General features: G+C 44.0%; 1 protein-coding gene across 1 annotated transcript in view; it reads left to right on the top strand.

Moving 5' to 3' along the window:
* Positions 1-18,418, top strand: part of CAMK4 (calcium/calmodulin dependent protein kinase IV) — a 351,293-nt gene that overhangs the window by 318,240 nt on the left and 14,635 nt on the right. The window contains exon 8 of the mRNA XM_014600951.3: positions 1,127-1,202. Coding sequence (XP_014456437.1) covers positions 1,127-1,202 — 76 coding nt within the window. The remainder of the gene's footprint in view (positions 1-1,126; positions 1,203-18,418) is intronic.

Raw genomic sequence — 18,418 nt, 5'->3', positions numbered from 1 at the left:
CAGGCTAGATGATCTGTTCAGGTCCCTCCTGACCCTAGCCACTATGAAACTATGAAGTGCTATGTTCTTCTATTTCACTGAGATTTTTTTTATCTCTACTTGCTTATATTGGAGCATTTTTCCCTAGGAGCAAATGGAAGGTTTGGTAGGGAAAGGGTCTTTTCATTAAGGTGTTCTTAGAAGTACAGTATGTGGACATTCTTCTCAGAAACTTGTAAACTGTATTTGAAAGCTGTGGGAAGCAGAGAAGTATTGTAGATGAGGCACTTTCATGGCTTAAATCATGTGCATGCTGGCATACACATTTTTAAGATGCACACCACAACATGGATCTCACATCACTCACAGGCAACAAGTGGATATTTTGTAAGAACCACAAAGCAGCCTGGCTTCACCTTCACCCATTTGTTGGTCAAGAATATCTCATCTTCGCTGTTTCAGGCTTAAGCCCTTTGTCTGAGACTCCCTCCCCTCTCTGTCCAACAGTGGCAATAGCAATTGATTGGAATGCTCTTGCTTTCTGTTTGCAAGTTTGGATTCCTTATATTGGGCAACAGCATCTTCTCAAGAGAAACCTTAACTGTGGAGTTATTATTTTGGTAGCTAAGCGTCAGACTTTAATGCACAGACAAAATGCAAAAAAGAAAAGAATAGGTCCTCCCCTGTGAGACTAAACATAAGAAAATTTAGATCAAAAAGATTATTGAAAGCTACAGAAGACTTGGACATGGCCAGAATTAGGGCTTGGAATGGAAATTGTTTACAGTTTTAATTATGGAGTCCCACTGACTTCAGCTTTTTATATAAATGCAAGTACCACACACTTTATACAACTCAGGTTATTGTGAATGATCCCATTCATGGATTTGGTGGTTTAGCTAAAACTTTGAGATCAAAGTTATGATGAATCTTTGTCTTTCTAAGTTATAACTAATTCCCACTCTCTTCATTTAGGCTTTATAATTCCTGCTGCCTTTAATCAGTGAATAGAACTTTTGACTAAGAAATGATCAGGTCCTTTTTGTACTGTTTTAAGATGGCACATTTGAAATGCTGGACCTATATTACTATTACTTACTACTACATTAAATTTTTGTTTTATTGACAAGGTTTTTATTATCTGTAGCACCAGAAATACTACGAGGATGCGCCTATGGCCCAGAGGTGGACATGTGGTCTTTGGGGATAATCACCTACATCCTGTAAGTTTAGATAGCAATCGTGAGTGCTCTCTAGATTTTGTTTTGACCTGTCGTAATGGAAAGTGAAAAGATTTGCAATTTGTTTTCTAAAAGTTATATGTTAATGGTATTTTAAATTCATTATAGATAAAGAAGCATTGAAAAATGTCAAACTTTGTCTTATGTAACATATTCCTCAACTAAATTATGACAAACACCTTCAATTAATATATTTTTTTTTAATCTCACCTATTTTTGCCATTTATGATGTTTGCTTTTTGCACTGACTCAACAATAAAACTGATTGGTCTGCTTATAACAGAGGTGGGCAAAATGCAGCCTGGGGGCCGGATGCAGCCTGCCAGGCCATTCTATCTGGCCCATGGGGCCCCTAAAAAATTTAGAAAATTAATATTAATCTGCCCTGGGCTGCCTGTCATGCAGCCCTCGATGGCTTGCCGAAACTCAGTAAGCGGCCCTCTGCCCAAAATAATTGCCCATCCCTGATTTATAAGCATGCTTATGTCATTGTTCTAGCATTTATTTTGGTTGCAAAAGTCCAAGAGATGTGTTTTCACTTTGATTTTTCACTAATATATTTTAATAATTTGATATAAGTTTTGTAAAATTACTTTTCCTCTTCAGTAAAACTTAAGTTGATACTTTAAATTACTTATGTAGCCTTTTTAAGGTACTTCATGCAAGGATTAACCAATTGATAAAAATGAAATCTCACCATATTTGAACATATGGGAGATTCTTTTTTAATCATTGTTGAATACAATAAATAGATACTAAAACTTTTCCTTGTGTTTCATATTCTGGTTTGCCTGTTTAGATAATAATCTCTTTGGGGCAAGGACCATGTAAAATATTTGTCAGCATTATATGAACAACCAAGAGTTGAAGGCACCATGTACATTATAAATAAAAGAGGCAATGCCATGAGTTTCCACTAATAAGTACTACTGATATGCCATCATATCATGGATATAAACTTTGTCATCATCATTTTGTACAGTCCTGTGCAGCTTTATAGAAGCTATGGCTCATTCCGCATAGCTAGAGCTAGTAGGGTTAGAGACTGGGCAAGGACTTGGACCATGTGTATGGTTATGACTTCCCAAGCTAAGTTTAGGGCACAGGTAGATAGGGCTCTACTGGCTACATTTAGGCAGGTTGCATCATAGGACTCCCCCAGCTACATAGGCACCTACATAAGAATCATCTGGTTTTTACTGGTGAATGTAGGTTTTTTCGTGCTGCCTAGATGGAATTTTTCTCATGTAAGTCTTTGACAATGGAAGGTTATTGTACACATTTTACATCTTTTCTGCTGACCTTTTCCTTCCTGGGTGAACATATGACTTCTATTCATTTTTTGGCCACATTGACAATTGGTTTCCTTTTCTGTTTTGCTGTGTGTTATATTTGCAGAATGCAGTTATTGGGTGTGTCCCCACGAGCATGGACTTGCAGTCTGTGGCACCTCAAAGCAGTTTGAGGTGCTGTAAACTGCATGTGTCACATGTGCAAGTGTTTGCCATGCTGCTAGTTTACAGCACAGCAGGTTTTTTTACACTAAGAGATCCCAGTGTCAAAAAAAACCTGCCACTGAAAAAAGCAGCGCAGCACACACTGCAGCAGTGTATACCACCAGAAAAGGAGCCTGGCCAGCCAGAACCACACTCTGGCTGCCAGCCAGGCTCTGAGCAGCCGGGTTGGCACTGCCGCTGCCCCTGGGGGCCTCCAGAACCCCAGGTGAGACTGCTGGGGCTAGCACAGGTGCTGGCCCTAACCTCCCCTGCCCCACCTGGTTCACTTTGCTGTGCATGCAGGGGCATACCCAGGAACAAACAGCAGCGGCAGAAATATGTACCACTGCTATTTGTCCCATGGGAAATGCAAACCCCTGCACATGCACACTCATGGGGACATGCCCATTCAGGTTATCCTTGGAAAGGAAAATGAAATAAGATAAAAGGTACACATGCATATTATCACAGCATTGCTGGCGGGGTACCACTGGAGCCCCAAGTTTCCCTCTGCTGTCCCACTGCTTATCTCAAGGAACAGACCAAGATTTGCTCTGGGACAGCTTACCCCTGCAAGCCTCAGCTCCACTGCCCTTTGACCAGACCACACAGCTACAGCAGGGGAATCTTTGCCACCTCTCGGTGATTTTCCCTTTAGTCATGTAAGAATTCTAGGTACCGCCTCTGTAGAAGGGGCTAGCCTGGAACTTCATACACTCTGAGATCATGCTTTTCCATAGTCAAACAAGATAACAAAAGGATTTATTCTATAGGAGAAAAGAATTGTAGAAGAAAAACTGGCCGTATAGTTTGAAGATAGAGTACACAAAACCAGATAAAATTTCTCACCCTCTTTCCTGACTACAGCACAATCCTCCAGGGAGTCTTCTTAGAGTTTCCAGCCTTTAGCCTTCCTGCTAAGTCTGCCAGCTCTGACGCCTGAAATAATCCAAAGACCACCACTAGCTCATAGAAAGCTCTGAAATACCTCCAGGCTGCCCCTCCCATCACCAGCATTTTTCACTTTGGTGAAAAGTCTAAGAATTCTCTTGAAAATACTTTCTTTCCTGGAGCTCCTGAAACTCCCCTAGCTAAGGATCCAGCTCCCTGAGATGCTTTGTTATTGTGGGGCTGATATTTTCCATTATAGATAGGCAATACTGTTGGGTGCCCATCCCAACAGTAGCCCTTTTTGCTTGCTGGCCAGGGGAGTGGTAATGGGAGTGGTAATGTTCTTAGCCAAATAGGCCCTTTTCTTTAGGCATGTATGCCTCAGTTCCTTTTACATACGACTGAGTCTTAGATATGTAGCCATAGCCTTTGAGTAAGCTATGTCCAAAATGTAAAGACCCATACAGACAGCAAAGCATAATCCATACAGAGATACAAGTGATGTAAGTGAATACAGCATAACATTGGCTTTTGAACAGGACCAAACATGAAGTTACTCAAATCAGCCTTGGGACAGGCATCTCTGAGAGACTCTCTAAACCTCAAATCATTCCTGCTTCTGTTTGGCAAGTGTATTCTTGGAAAGGGAAATGAATGATTTTATAGAAAAGCTCAGAAAATATAACAACTTTTTTTTTTTTTACATAAAACATAACCAAGATCAATGATCTGTTTTCTCCTTTCTAGAAATTAAGTTACAGCCTCTCCTTAATATAAGAAATTAGAGAGTGATAGATGGACAGCAGAGGAACTAATGGAAAACTTCTAAAGGAGATTTGGAATAGGGAAACAAAAGTGTTTAATAAATTGTGTCTAAGAGCTTCAGATTTGCAGTTTGTATATGGAAGAAGAAACTAGGCAATTGTGCATGTACAGTACAATTAGTGTATTCTCAAGCCCACTGTTTGGATGCTGATTTTTTTCTGTTATTCTCTTATTCCAAAATGTGTATTTTCATCGCAAGGCCAGACTGGAGTTTGCCCTTTCTGTTCCTGTATTGGACACTGTCAAGTCTTACCCTCTTTGGTCCAAAGACACCCCCTTTGTATTCTTATTCTCATTTTACAGAAGGAGAAAATGAAGCCTTAGGGGATTTAAGTGACTGTTCCACGGTCACACAGGAGGCCTGTGACACTGTTCCCAACTGCCACCTTGTCACTGCTCAGAGCCAATTGAACAGGTCATTACTATCAAAGCAACAGTGACACCTATAGTTGAGACTGCCTAACAGTTTCCATTATATCATGTATTTAGTTGCTTAAAATTTTGCAAGACAAGAATTTCTGTGGATGATCTCTTTTATTGGACTAGCTGCATGTCTGGGACAGACTGGGACAAACTTTCAGGTATCACATTACCCTTCTTTGGGTCTCTGGGAGAGAAGCAGACATAGCAGAGATAAGTTTCAGATGGAACAAAAGCATGTGTAAAACTCCATACATAAGAGAGCAATACAGTAAATCAGGAGGGTCATTGTTATCTGAAGTGTAGAGATTTTGACACACTTTTATTGTATAGACTAATATTTGCTTTGCTGCATCCACCTCAGGTCCCAAGTTCTTAATCAAATACTGAATAAAAGCAAGACAGCTGTTTTGGAGGCTTCCAATATTAATCCTTATCTTGCTCCAAATCCCAAAGGTTTGGAGAAGAAACTTGAACTTTGGCAGAGGGATATCACTGTTTTATTATCCTTAGAAGATAAACTTAGATTTAGACAAGGGCTTGTCTACCCATGGAGATATTTAGATTACATCTGCATCTACCTGCCTTTCTTGACAGGATGGCTGGCAGCAAACAGCAGTCACCATCAAAGCACTAGAGCTCCTGCGTGACCATGTACTTCCGGCTCCATGTGGCTCCACTCAACAGCTGTGCATGAGTTGCACCGTGGGAAGGCACCAACTGCTGACTGGACCACAATAGCCAACTGAAGGCATTGAAGCGTCCATGCATGCCTGTAGCCAGAAGGCAAGCAGTAGTTTCTGCTTTACTCCACTCACATAGGTGAAGTAATTATGCCAGCAGAAAGGTTTTGAATATAAATGTACTCAAGGATTTGCTGGCTCATCCTCAGGACTAATTAATACATTTTATATGCACACCGTACTTCAGTCCAAATTTATGTTCAAGTTTAGCTAAGCCCAGGTTATAAAATGCAGAATCTCATCATTCAGACATGCAGAGTAGCACTTGTAATAAACTGGCTTATTATCTACATTAGTGGTCACCAACCAGTCAATGTCTGGCAGTCGATCTCAGTCTGTCAGAGGTTCCATGATCCGGAGTAGCAGGACGCATGTGGCTGTGCTGAACCACCCCCCCTGCCACCTGCGCTGGGTTGGGTGACTGGGGTCAGAGCCCAGGCAGCTTTTTGGTGGAGTGGAGGAGAGGGAAGAGGGATGGATCAGGGCAGGGCAGATGGGGGCGGGGGGTGCAGTAGATCCTGGGATGCCAAAAAGTGATCTTCACCATAAAAAGGTTGGAGACCACTGTTCTAACTATTCCAGTTGTTCAGCACATGCATCCAGGACCCACTGAGCTTTCTGTAACATATCAGATGAATGTAGTGTACACCAATCTACAGTTCCAGGTGGAACACTGCCAAAACAGATCCTCTTCCTCCTCCTCCTGCTGTTCCCTCCCCATAAAGGACTGACCCTTGGGTGCAAGTAACAGTAAGACCTATTCTTACCTCTTCCATTTGGCCTCAGTGTGGCTGTATGCTTTACAGCTTTTAGCAGTGTGTAAGGTTTGATATGCTTAATTTTATGATGCAATAAGAATTAAAATTAGGAAGTCATTTGCAGTGTACTATATTAAATATACAAACTTGGGAACAATCCTACTTTCTTATATTCCAGTGGCTATTACTTGTCTCTGTAATAACTACAATGAGCATAGCATATAAAATACATATTCTGAAGAGGTAGTATTTAGTATGATCATTAAGTACAATGCTAAAAAGATGTATGTGTTCAGGGGCCTATTCAGAGGGGGTGCAGTGATGCAGCCACAGACCCTTTCTGACCATGCCTCTGGAACCAGCAGCCAGGGATGTAAGTCCCAAGGGAAGCATTCCCTCCCTCCCTTCCCCTCCATGCTCAAAGGCACCTCTCCCCTCCTCTCCCATTCCTCCATCCCCTGCCTGCCACTGGGACAGCACCCAGGGAGTGAGGGGACCTCCTGCCTACTACATCTGGGCTGCACAGAGGTTGTACTCAGCCCAGGACTGTGGCAGCAGTGAGCAGACACTTTCCTCCTTCCTGCCTGCTCCTCCCAGATGTTCTCTGCCGGCTTGGGAGCAGATGCAGGGAAGGAGAGCATGCCCCCTAGCCACTGCCACTGCTGCCACAGGCCTCAGTGAGTGCAGCCTTCCCACAACCCATCTGAAATGGGTAGGAGCTCCTCTCACCTCTAGGACAGTACCTGGCAGCAGGAGGCAGGAGATGGTGGGAATGGGAAGGGAAAGGACAGAGAGAGGAGAGAAAGGCAGGAGACATGCCTCTGAGCATGAAGAAGGAAGGAATAGAATGCTTACCTTCCTTGGGACTTAAGTCCTCAGCAGCTGCTCCTGCAGCGCCGTCTGCCTGCCCTGGTGGGAGGGAACAGGGGTGGAGGCTGGGAATAGGGTGCAGCCACCCCAGCAGCAATGCTAACTGCAACTGCACCCCCTCCCTCCTTTTTGAAATCCTGGATCCATTTCTGTACATGTTGGTAGAAGTTTTTATTTAATCTGTATTTAGACTCTTGCCTACACAAACCTTATTTTCCTTTATACACTATAGCCAGTTAGATCCTCACTGTACAGTTTGTTGGAACAAATGCTGTTGTGCATCTTTATTCCTGAAGTAGGTTATGTAGGAGCAAATCCTCAGCTGGTATAAATTTTCATAACTCAATTTAGTCAGTGGAATGATGGCAATTTGCACCAGCAAAGGTTCTCTTATACCAGATTTTCTTGCATACAGCATGACCCAGAGTGTAACACACAACTTGTTTTTGAAAGTCAGAGTTATGGTTTCATAGCAGGGACAGACCCTAATCTTTAGCTCACTCATCTTCCTTTTCCTTCTTAATTAAAGCTGAAACCCTAGCTGCTACTGAAGATGGTCCCCATGGCTGTGAAAAATGGAGGAGAGAGATCAAGAGTAGCTAACAGACAGCAACACTGACTGAAAAAAGGTTAGGTTGGTCAGTGGAACAGCAAGTCTATTTAAAGGAGAAACGATTGTTAAATCTGTGGATTAAAGAACAAAAGAGCCATTGAGTCAACTGACTCCCTCAGCTGCCTGAATACTAATGCCAAAGCTGCTGTGGAGCAGGAATCAAAGCAGGGTGTTTCTATTCCAGGAAGAAAATCAGCTTCTCTGCTGACTTGTGTGCCCACACACCACAGTTTTGGGAGGCTGATTTGGGGGGGGAAGGTCTGTGTTGTATGCAAGAAAATGTAATATTCCTTCTATGAAGAGACAGCCAGAAATACCACCCCATACTGGAAACACTCATGCAATTCAAAAAATGGAGGTGTCTGATCTATAGTCAGAGTAGCACTGGTTTAAAGGGGTTGTTTATACCAACTGATTTAAATTGGTACAATTTAACATGCAGCTATTCCTGATCAGATATAAACAGGTTTGTATTGATTTATCTTAATGTAGGAAGGAATTTATGTAAAATAAATTAATACAAGCCTTAAGTCAAGTTAAACATTTACTTACTAAGTGTTATACTTTTTTAGTTAAATTAATTATAAATCACCTCTTTAGTTATGCTGCTTTAATTCTGAACACAGCCAAATGGCATTGAGCTGAGGTGAAACAGATGTAAAATCATGGATGTGGCATGAGAGTCACCTTCAGTGAAATTCTCTTCCAGTTTGCATGCTGTTAAAGATGCTGCATCACTGAATTGCTATGAAATTATTAGTAGCAGTAAACAGAGAATAGTTTACTAAAATCTACCACTACATCAGTCTGACTAAGTGCAAGGATCATTTATAGACACCCACAACTGAGCCAGACAGATTTGGAATGTATTATTTGGGTTTTTGGAGCAGGTTACACACAGCCATCAATCTGCAATTATATTTTTTCCAGTTTACATCTAGGACAGCTGTATTCTGCATAATTATAAAATATAATTCTGAATGCAGCAATGTCACTATGCCATGCCTAAGGCATGGATTCTTTCCATTCAGGATGGAATTAAATTTTAAAAGGACTGAGATGTGATTTGAAGAAGTTGTTTTGGCTGTACAACTGGATGCTATTAACATATTTCTGCTTTAATTATGCTGTTGTGAGAGCTTCAAATGGCCTTACTGAAATGAATTCCTTAGTCTTCTGAGAGCTGCAAGATTTTTTTATCTACTGTTTGCATTTGAGATTTCCTTTGATATTCAGATAGAGAAGTGCTCCCCTACATTATGCATGACTTGACTTATACAGTGGCTCAGGGCCTCTCTGCAAGTGCAGGTAAAGGTGCAATGGGATGTCATGTGTAATCCACAAACTTGTTCCTCCTGCAATGCCACATGTGCATGGCAAGAGGTGAAATTGTGTAGACTGCACATTACAACCCATTGTGCCTTATTGACAGTGCAGGGAGAGCTCCATCCCAGGCTCCCCCTTTACCAGCAAGAAGCAAAGCCCCCTGGCTGGGAGCCCAGGTCAGCTGGCAGAGCTCCCGGCTGTGGGGGCACCCCATGTCCTCCCACAGCTGACAGCCCCTCAGCTGACTTGGGCTCCCAGCCACAGGGGCACCCCAGGGATCCCTGCAGCAAGCAGACTGCAGTTGCTGTGATCTCCAAGCTGATGGGTGCCTGAAGCCCCCTGTGGCTGGGAGATCACAGCTGCTGCAATCTCCCAGCCATGGGGGGACATGGAGCACCGCATGGCTGCGATGTCACAATAGCCACAGTCTCCCAGCCCTCAGGGTGTATGAGGCACACTGCGGCAGGGATCCCTGTGAGCTGGGAGCTCCCAGGCTTCCAGAAGTGCACATGGTATCCCCACCCCCCACCACCACACACGCACACACACACCTCTACCCACAGCTGGGACCCCTGACTAGCTGACAAGGCTCCCACCCACAGAGGCCCCCTGGCCATACGTTCAATTAATGGCATGACAGGAAACAACTACAAAGTTATTCCACATATTTTGTAGAATAACTTTGTAACTTATTCCTCTGTTCATCACTCCATTCACTGATTGAACATGTGGCTGGGTAAACACTTAAGACATGATTACACATTACACCTAAGGCATGATTAACCAGTAAGATAGGGCCTCAGGGGCCTAGCTTATACTTACAAGTGCACCACAGTGATTAGGGTTCAGTTTTACCCCAATTCATGTACTGTATTTGCAGTTATAAGAAGCATGTTGGAAGGTTTCTAAGACTTTGTGAGCTTTGTTCAAGGACAAGAAAGACTCCCATGATGGGAAACTGAAGTGGGGATAGCTGTATATTGAGAAGATAGCTGTATATCCTGAACACCTGTATACTGAGCTGATGCTCATAATCTGGGCTTGTCTTCTAAAATGTGTTTTAAGCAGTGGTCATGAGAGAAAGAATAAAACAAAAAGGATTCTAAACAGTGACTATATTTCAGGAAGGATCTGAGTGCCCTGATGCCCTCTGGTGGAAAGTGAGTTTGCTCTGTGACTCAATTCCTAGTGGCATTAATTCTATGGACTTGTCTCATCCATTAGTTCAATTCTGGTTAACAAGACTGAAGATTTTCATAGAATCATAGAATCACAGGGCTGGAAGGGACCCCGAAGGATCATCGGGTCCAGCCCCCTGCATAAGCAGAAAAGACATCTGGGGTCAGACAACCCCAGCCAGGTGACCGTCCAGTCTTCTCTTGAAGACCTCTAGTGTAGATGATTGCACCACCTCTGGGGGGGAGCTTGTTCCATAGTCTGGAGACTCTAGTTGCAAAGAAGTTTTTCCTAATGTTCGGCCTGAAACTATCTTCCAGGAGTTTGTGGCTGTTGTTTCTAGTTTTTCCCCAGGGCACCCTGGTGAACAGTTGTTCACCGAGCCCCTGATGTACACCTCTGATATAGCGGTTAAGCCGCAATCAGATCCCCTCTCAGCCTTCTTTTCTTTAGGCTGAAGAGTCTAAAGAAACTAACTATAGGCCCATCAGCCTGACTTCTATCCCGGGGAAGATCTTAGAAAAGTTTATTAAAGAGGCCATCCTTAATGGACTGGCTGACGCCAACATCTTAAGGGATAGCCAGCATGGGTTTGTTGCGGGTAGGTCTTGCTTGACCAATCTCATTTCCTTCTACGACCAGGTGACCTATCACCTGGACAAGGTAGAAGAGATTGATATCATATATCTTGACTTCAAAAAAGCCTTCGTTCTGGTGTCCCATGATCACCTCTTGGAGAAACTGGCCAATTGTTGCCTTGGGTCCTCCACAATCCACTGGCTGGAAAATTGGCTCCGGGGTCAGACCCAGAGGGTAGTAATTGATGGAAGTCACTCATCATGGTGTCCGGTGACCAGTGGGGTCCCCCAAGGCTCTGTCCTTGGACCCATACTGTTCAACATCTTCATTAATGATGTGGACACTGGAGTCAGAAGCGGACTGGCCAAGTTCGCCGATGACACCAAACTTTGGGGCAAAGCATCCACACCAGAAGACAGGTGGGTGATCCAGGCTGACCTGGACAGGCTCAGCAAGTGGGCAGACGAGAATCTGATGGTGTTCAACACCAATAAATGCAAGGTTCTCCACCTTGGGAAGAAAAACCCGCAGCATCCTAATAGGCTCGGCAGTGCTATGTTGGCTAGCACTATGGAAGAAAGAGACTTGGGGGTCCTCATTGACCACAAGATGAACATGAGCTTGCAATGCGATGCTGCGGCTAGTAAAGCGACCAAAACGCTGGCTTGCATCCATAGATGCTTCTCAAGCAAATCCCAGGATGTCATTCTCCCCTTGTACTCGGCCTTAGTGAGGCCGCAGCTGGAGTACTGCATCCAGTTTTGGGCTCCACAATTCAAAAAGGATGTGGAGAAGCTTGAGAGAGTCCAGAGAAGAGCCACGCGCATGATCAGAGGTCAGGGAAGCAGACCCTACGATGACAGGCTGAGAGCCCTGGGGCTCTTTAGCCTGGAAAAGCGCAGGCTCAGGGGTGATCTGATGGCCACCTACAAGTTTATCAGGGGTGACCACCAGTATCTGGGGGAACGTTTGTTCACCAGAGCGCCCCAAGGGATGACTACTAGGTCGAATGGTCATAAACTACTACAAGACCGTTTCAGGCTGGACATAAGGAAGAATTTCTTTACTGTCCGAGCCCCCAAGGTCTGGAACAGCCTGCCACCGGAGGTGGTTCAAGCGCCTTCATTGAACACCTTCAAGACGAAACTGGATGCTTATCTTGATGGGATCCTATGACCCCAGCTGACTTCCTGCCCTTTGGGCAGGGGGCTGGACTCGATGATCTTCCGAGGACCCTTCCAGCCCTAATGTCTATGAAATCTATGAGTCCAAGATCCCTCAGCCTCTCCTCATATGGCTTGCCATGCAAGTCCCTGATCATGTGGGTGGCCCTTCTCTGGACCTCTTGAGCTTTAGCACATCCTTGTTGAAGCGTGGTGCCCAGAACTGGAACAGTGTTCCATTGTAAGTGTTTGTCTACTTATAGCACTCATTTGCTGTAAGTGTTCGTCTATGATGAAGGAGTTTCATCAGGACAGAAAAGAAGGTAGAAAAGGAGGCAGAACAGCACTGAGTTATAATATCACAGAATCATGGAAAAAGTAGGGTTGGAAGGGACCTCAGGAGGTCGTCTAGTCCAGCCCCTGCTGAAAGCAGGAGTATCCCCAACTAGGTCATCCCAGCCAAGACTTTGTCTAGCCGGGTCTTATAAAACCTCCAAGGATGGAGATTTCACCACCTCTCTAAGTAACCTGGTTCAGTCGTTTACTACCTTCCTGATGAGAGAGTTTTTCCTAATATTTAACCTAAACTTCCCTTGCTGCAACTTGAGACCATTGCTCTTTATTCTATCATCCACCACCACTGAGAACAGTGTAGCTTCATCCTCTTCAGAACCACCCTTCAGGTGAAGGTACTATTAAATCCCTGCTCAGTCTTCTCTTCCCCAGACTAAATAAGTCCAGTTCCCTCAACCTCTCTTCCTCCTCCCCCTCACCATTTTTGTTGTCCTTTGCTGGACTCTCTCGAATTTGTCCACATCCTTTCTGTAGTGGGAGGCCCAAAACTGAACACAGTACTCCAGCTGTGGCCTCACCAGTGCTGAATAGAGGGGAATAATAATTTCCCTTGTTCTGCTGGCAACACTTCTACTAATGCAGCCCAGTATGCCATTAGCCTTCTTGGCAACAAGGGCACACTGTTGGCTCATATTCAGTTTATTGTCCACTGTAACCCCCAGGTCCTTTTCTGCAGATCTGCTGCCCAGCCAGTCAGCCCCAAGCCTGTACTAGTGCATGGGGTTGTTCTGTCCTAAGTGCAGGACTTTGCACTTGCCCTTGTTGAACCTCATGAGATTCCTTTTGGCCCAATCCTCCAATTTGTCTAGGTCACTCTGAATCCTAGCCCTACCCTCCAGTGTATCTACTACTCCCCCCAGCTTAGTGTGATGTGCAAACTTGCTGAGAGTGCACTCTATGTCATCTTCCAGGTTGTTGATGAAGCTATTGAACAAAAACAGCCTCAGGACCAACCCCTGGTGCACTCTACTTGATACTGGCTGCCAACTAGACATTGAGCCATTGATTACTACCTTTGACACCTGATGCTGACATTGATCACTCACTACCTGTTGAACCCAATGATCCAGACAGTTTTCTTTCCACCTTACAGTCCATTCATCCAGCCCATACTTCCTTAGCTTGCCTGTGAGAATGTTGTGGGAGACCATATCAAAAACCTTGCTTAAATCAAGGTACACCACATCCACTGGTCTCCCTGCATCCACAAAGCCAGTCACCTCATCATAGAATGCAGTCAAGTTGTCCAGGCATGACTTGCCTCTGGTGAATCCATCCTGACTGTTCCTCATCACTTTCTTTTCCCCCAAGTGCCTTGAAATGGATTCCTTGAGGATCTGCTCCATGATTTTTCCAGGGACTGAGGTAAGGCTGACTGGTCTGTAGTTCCCTGGATCCTCCTTTTTCTCTTTCTTAAATAGGAACCCTTTTCCAGTCATCCAGGACTTCTCCTAATGCTGTGAGTTTTCAAAGACATTGAAAATCACATATAGGCTCTTGGAACTTTTGGAAAGGGTGCCATTTGCATAAGCAATTTGAAGAAAAAGATAGAAAATAGGATGCTCTGCTCAAAACACTGTACCCAAAGAAAATGTTCCTGAATCATTGAGAGCCAAGTTTTCTAGCATGTACCCATTACCTCTAGAAAAGCCAAATTTGAGTAAGCAAAAAATGGTCTCAAGTTGCAGCAAGGGAAGTTGAGGTTAGATATGAGGAAAAATGTTCTCACTAATAGAGTAATAAAGCACTGGAAGGTGTTACCCAGAGAGGTTGCAGTTTTTTCATTGTTGGAGGTGTTTAAGACCCAGCTAGACAAAGCCTTGGATGGAATGATATAGTTGCAGATGGTCCTGCTTTGAGCAGGGGTTGGACTAAATGACCTCCTGAGGTCTCTTCCAATGCTAATTTTCTATGATTCTATGAAGTATTACTAGGTTGCCCTTAGACTTAATGAGGTCTGGTGTGAAACCAGATGTACAATCAAGAAGCTATAATCAGCTCCCTGCAATCAGCTCCCAGTGCAATCAGGCATGATAAAAACAATTCAGTTGTGTGTCAATGGACACTTTATTAGTGACGTATTACTATTATTTACTATTTACAGTCCATTAATGTCCATAATTTGTTATGGACAGTAGGTGACAGTACATAATTTATTTACCAGTGGCGACATGTAGAGGGTACACAAGGGTGCACGTGCACCCCTGAGAGTGCTGGTGCACCCACTGGCAGGCTGCACTCCCCACTTAGGCAATGGGCAGGGGGGGCAGGCAGGAGCACCAGTGCCCCCCTGTGAGTGCCAGCCAGGGAGTGGGAGCACCTGGATGAAGCGCCATGGCCACTTCTGGGAGCAGCGCAGCCGCCTCCCAGTCGGTGTGATTGGCCATGGAGGGACCCTCCCCCAGTCGAGATTGGCCGCAGGGGGAACTCCCCCCTCTGGTCGCTGACTGGTCGCTGGGGGAGCACATGCCCCCCGACTAAAGTGGCACCAGTCACCCATGCTGTTTATTCACATACCACATGCAATTTTCACCAAAAATCAGTACCCCCCCCACACACCCCCAAAAGTGTACTAAGCAGGGAAGCTGATTTTCTGCCTAGAATAGAACCACCCTGCTTTGATTCCTGCTTCACAGTGATATTAGAAGAAAGGCAGAAAGCCAAAATGAAAAATCACAGCATCCATTTTATGGTCGCATAAAAGAAACCAAACAGCATAAAGTGTGAAAGAGTTTTGTGACCTGAGTTGCGCCCTTAGACACAAAAGCTGACAGGGCATGACTGAGGTTATGGAAGAAATATTATACACAGTCAGATACCCTGAGGTGGACCTGAAACCCCAGGAGGAACTTCCCAGAGGGGATGATACAGACTCATCAACATAGCAATGTCTAAGCTTGCCTACACATGCAACCTAGGGGTGCCTGTACACACCACAGGTTTTAATCCTCATTAAATTAAATAGGTTTATAAAATGTAAACTTTATTTTGGAGTGTCGCATCTGTGTTTACACGCACTAGGTTTTCAAACTAATTAAGTTGGGTTCCTGGCCAACACCACAGGAGAGTGGGATGATCCAGTGCCATGCCCTCCCCACCCCCCCAGCCTGGGCCCTCCACCCACCCCATGCCTGTGCTCTTCCACACAGCTGTGGAAGCAGGGAGCCAGCAAACCACACAAGAAAAAAAAAAGCAGAAGCTATTCAAAGGGTGAACCAGAGAAAAGTAGTAGCGCCATCTGGTGGACAAAGATGCTCATTACACGTCTTTCAGTGCTTTTGTGCTTGCACGCAATGAATCCATGGACACAACACTTTAACTCCCAGCAAGCCAAACTAAACTACATCCAAGGAGTTTTAGTTTAATGCACAAGAAAGACTTTGAAAGCGTCGGGATATCCTGCTCATGCAAACAGACATGCAATTGAAAGGGCAAAAATCGTGGTGTGTACATGAGCCCTAGAAGAACAAAAACAAATATGATCAAATGAGGATACTCTAATGACACAAATGCATGCAAGTGCAGTAAAATGCAGACCATAGAGTACCTGTTCATTTGCCAACTCTTTAGTGTAACCTATATAAAGGAGGATGTCACTGCAACAACAGAAAGACCCATTACTTGTGCATAATTGTGGAAAAACAACTAGTTTATGACAAGGACACAAGAAGAAGAAAAAGTGCAGCAGTTAAGGCATTACTATTCAGGCAGTTGAGGGACTCGGTTCACTTGATGGCTCATTATTCTTCAGTCCACAGGTTTAACAATTGTCTCTCCTTTAAATGGACTTGATGTTCCACTAACCAACATAACCTTTCTTCAGTCAGTTTTGGGATCCATTAGCTGCTCCTGATCTCCCTCCTCCTTTTTTCACAGCCCTGGAACTGTTTTTAGCTTGTTTCAAAATCATAGATCCACCAACGAAGATCAGTCTTCAGCAGCAGCTAAGAGCTTCAGCTTTTGGTTAAGCAAGACAGGGAGGGTGAGTCAACTGAAGATTAGTCTCTGTTCCTTCTTTATGCAGCAATAACTCCAGAAAATCTTTTTCTCTTCATTTGGCCTTTCAAAAACCAGGGTGCATCTCTTACTTGGGGCCATGTGTGTATGAGAAAATACAGTATGTTGATAAAAGAGGGTAGTAAGCTTGCAAACCGGTTCAAGGAGGATGTTCCAAAAAAGGGACATCATTGAAATAAATGCAAAGATGGTTGGGAGAGAAGCAGATAATAGCACTGAAGGGTCAAGAAAGCAGTAGCCAGTAGCCTTACTTAAATACAATAGTCAAAGATTATACCTAGTGGGTCTACTAAACATGAGGTGACCAGCCTATTCTGCAGGCAGATTCTGGGACTGGCAGCCATTTTTGTGGTCTGAACACAGCGGGGAGCCCCCATGCCTCTGGGTGAGGGGCCCCAGTGACCCCACCCCTCGCTGCTGATTGGTTGCGAGGGCTGTCTGCATTATTGTCCTGCCCCTTACTGCTGAGTGGTGGAGAGGTGTGGGGCTACACAACAAGCAGCCCTCTCAGCCAATCAGCAGTGATGGGCAGGGGCAGCAGCCATCTTGCTGGCAGCCCTTCATGCTGGCAGCCCCCTTTCTTCCTCTCCCCCTCCCCGACATCAAGCAGGCTGCATGGCCAGGCCACAGCAGCCATGAGGACTGCTGGCTCCCTCTCAGAGCAGTAAGTTTTAGGGTGGGGGGAATTTTGCAGCAAGCCCACCCAATTTTGCATTTTCCATGAAAAATGTGAGAGTGCAATTTCATTAAGTCCCTAATAATACCCCTGTAGTCTCACTCATCTCTACCAGTCCTGAACATACATAACAGCATATAAATATTTTTACACTGGAGTCCCTGTGCTAGCAGCAACACTTGATTCAGTCATTTCATCCACAGAAAAGCTTCTCTTGAAGAATATCTTGTTTCTTGAGCTTTAATGCATCTGTCTTTTGTCTAATATAGTGTGCAAAACTGTTGGCTTTCAAAAATAATAAAATTGATACTGAAATTTACTGTTATATTTTTCTTATAGAAACATATTCTTTACTTCTTTCATTGTTGTATTATTAATCATTCCCTGACCTGATGCATTTTCCCACAATATGGCAAAAGATACATCTAGTTGGCAGCATCCTGCACAGAACACTTGCTGATTAAATGGGAGTTCAGTTTATGCCTGATTACAGCATAATGTAAATAATAGGCAGTGGGATGCATTACTGTCACTCATTTCTGTGTGTTTGCTTTCTCTCTGAAATACTGTTGAATGTCTCTCATCTGTAAATGGGAAGACAGAAGCCCAACTGCTGTTCACATTAATTGAGAGTTTTGCAATTGACTTCATAGGAACAGGATTGTAACCAGGTTCAGAGATGTATGAATTATGCATTGTTACAAAGTTATGAATGTGTCTTCAGGAGAGGGTTCAAGTAAATTAATTAGTACATCCTGGCAGAAAAAATGACCTCTTAAACCTAAACTTAAATTTGGCCTTTCGTGTCCAAGGAAATAACTACATCTCTGGGTCTTTTTTTTTTTTTTGTCCCCTTTGTTTTCCACTGGTCTCTTAGGAAAGTTTTCTAAGGTGTTTGGTTTAGACAGAGGCAAATAATGCTCCTTGGGATGGGCCCACAAGATGAAACAAAAAACTCCAATTAGAGAGAATACCTACGTGTAGTTTTGCTTTGGCCCATTTCAAAACTAGGAGCCAGATGCAAAGTTCAAAAACATGTCCAGATCTAGTCACCTGACGTACTCAGTTCTGGTTCTTGGCAAAGGGTCAGCTTATACATACATACTATACACATAGAGGTTATGTTATAAGACTATTATTTAGGTTGGAAAGTCAAGTATTCAAGTTATGCTAGAAAGTCAAGCATTCAAGTTATGCAAGAAATTATAGAATTCAAGTTTGTGTAACCTTAACATCTTGTGCATAAGCATCACACTACAGAGTTTAATTACATAATCACATGGCACGTCTA

The sequence above is a fragment of the Alligator mississippiensis genome, chromosome 3 (genome assembly GCF_030867095.1).
Source record: "Alligator mississippiensis isolate rAllMis1 chromosome 3, rAllMis1, whole genome shotgun sequence".
Classification (NCBI taxonomy): Eukaryota; Metazoa; Chordata; order Crocodylia; family Alligatoridae; genus Alligator; species Alligator mississippiensis.
This window is presented reverse-complemented; position numbering and strand designations above follow the sequence as displayed.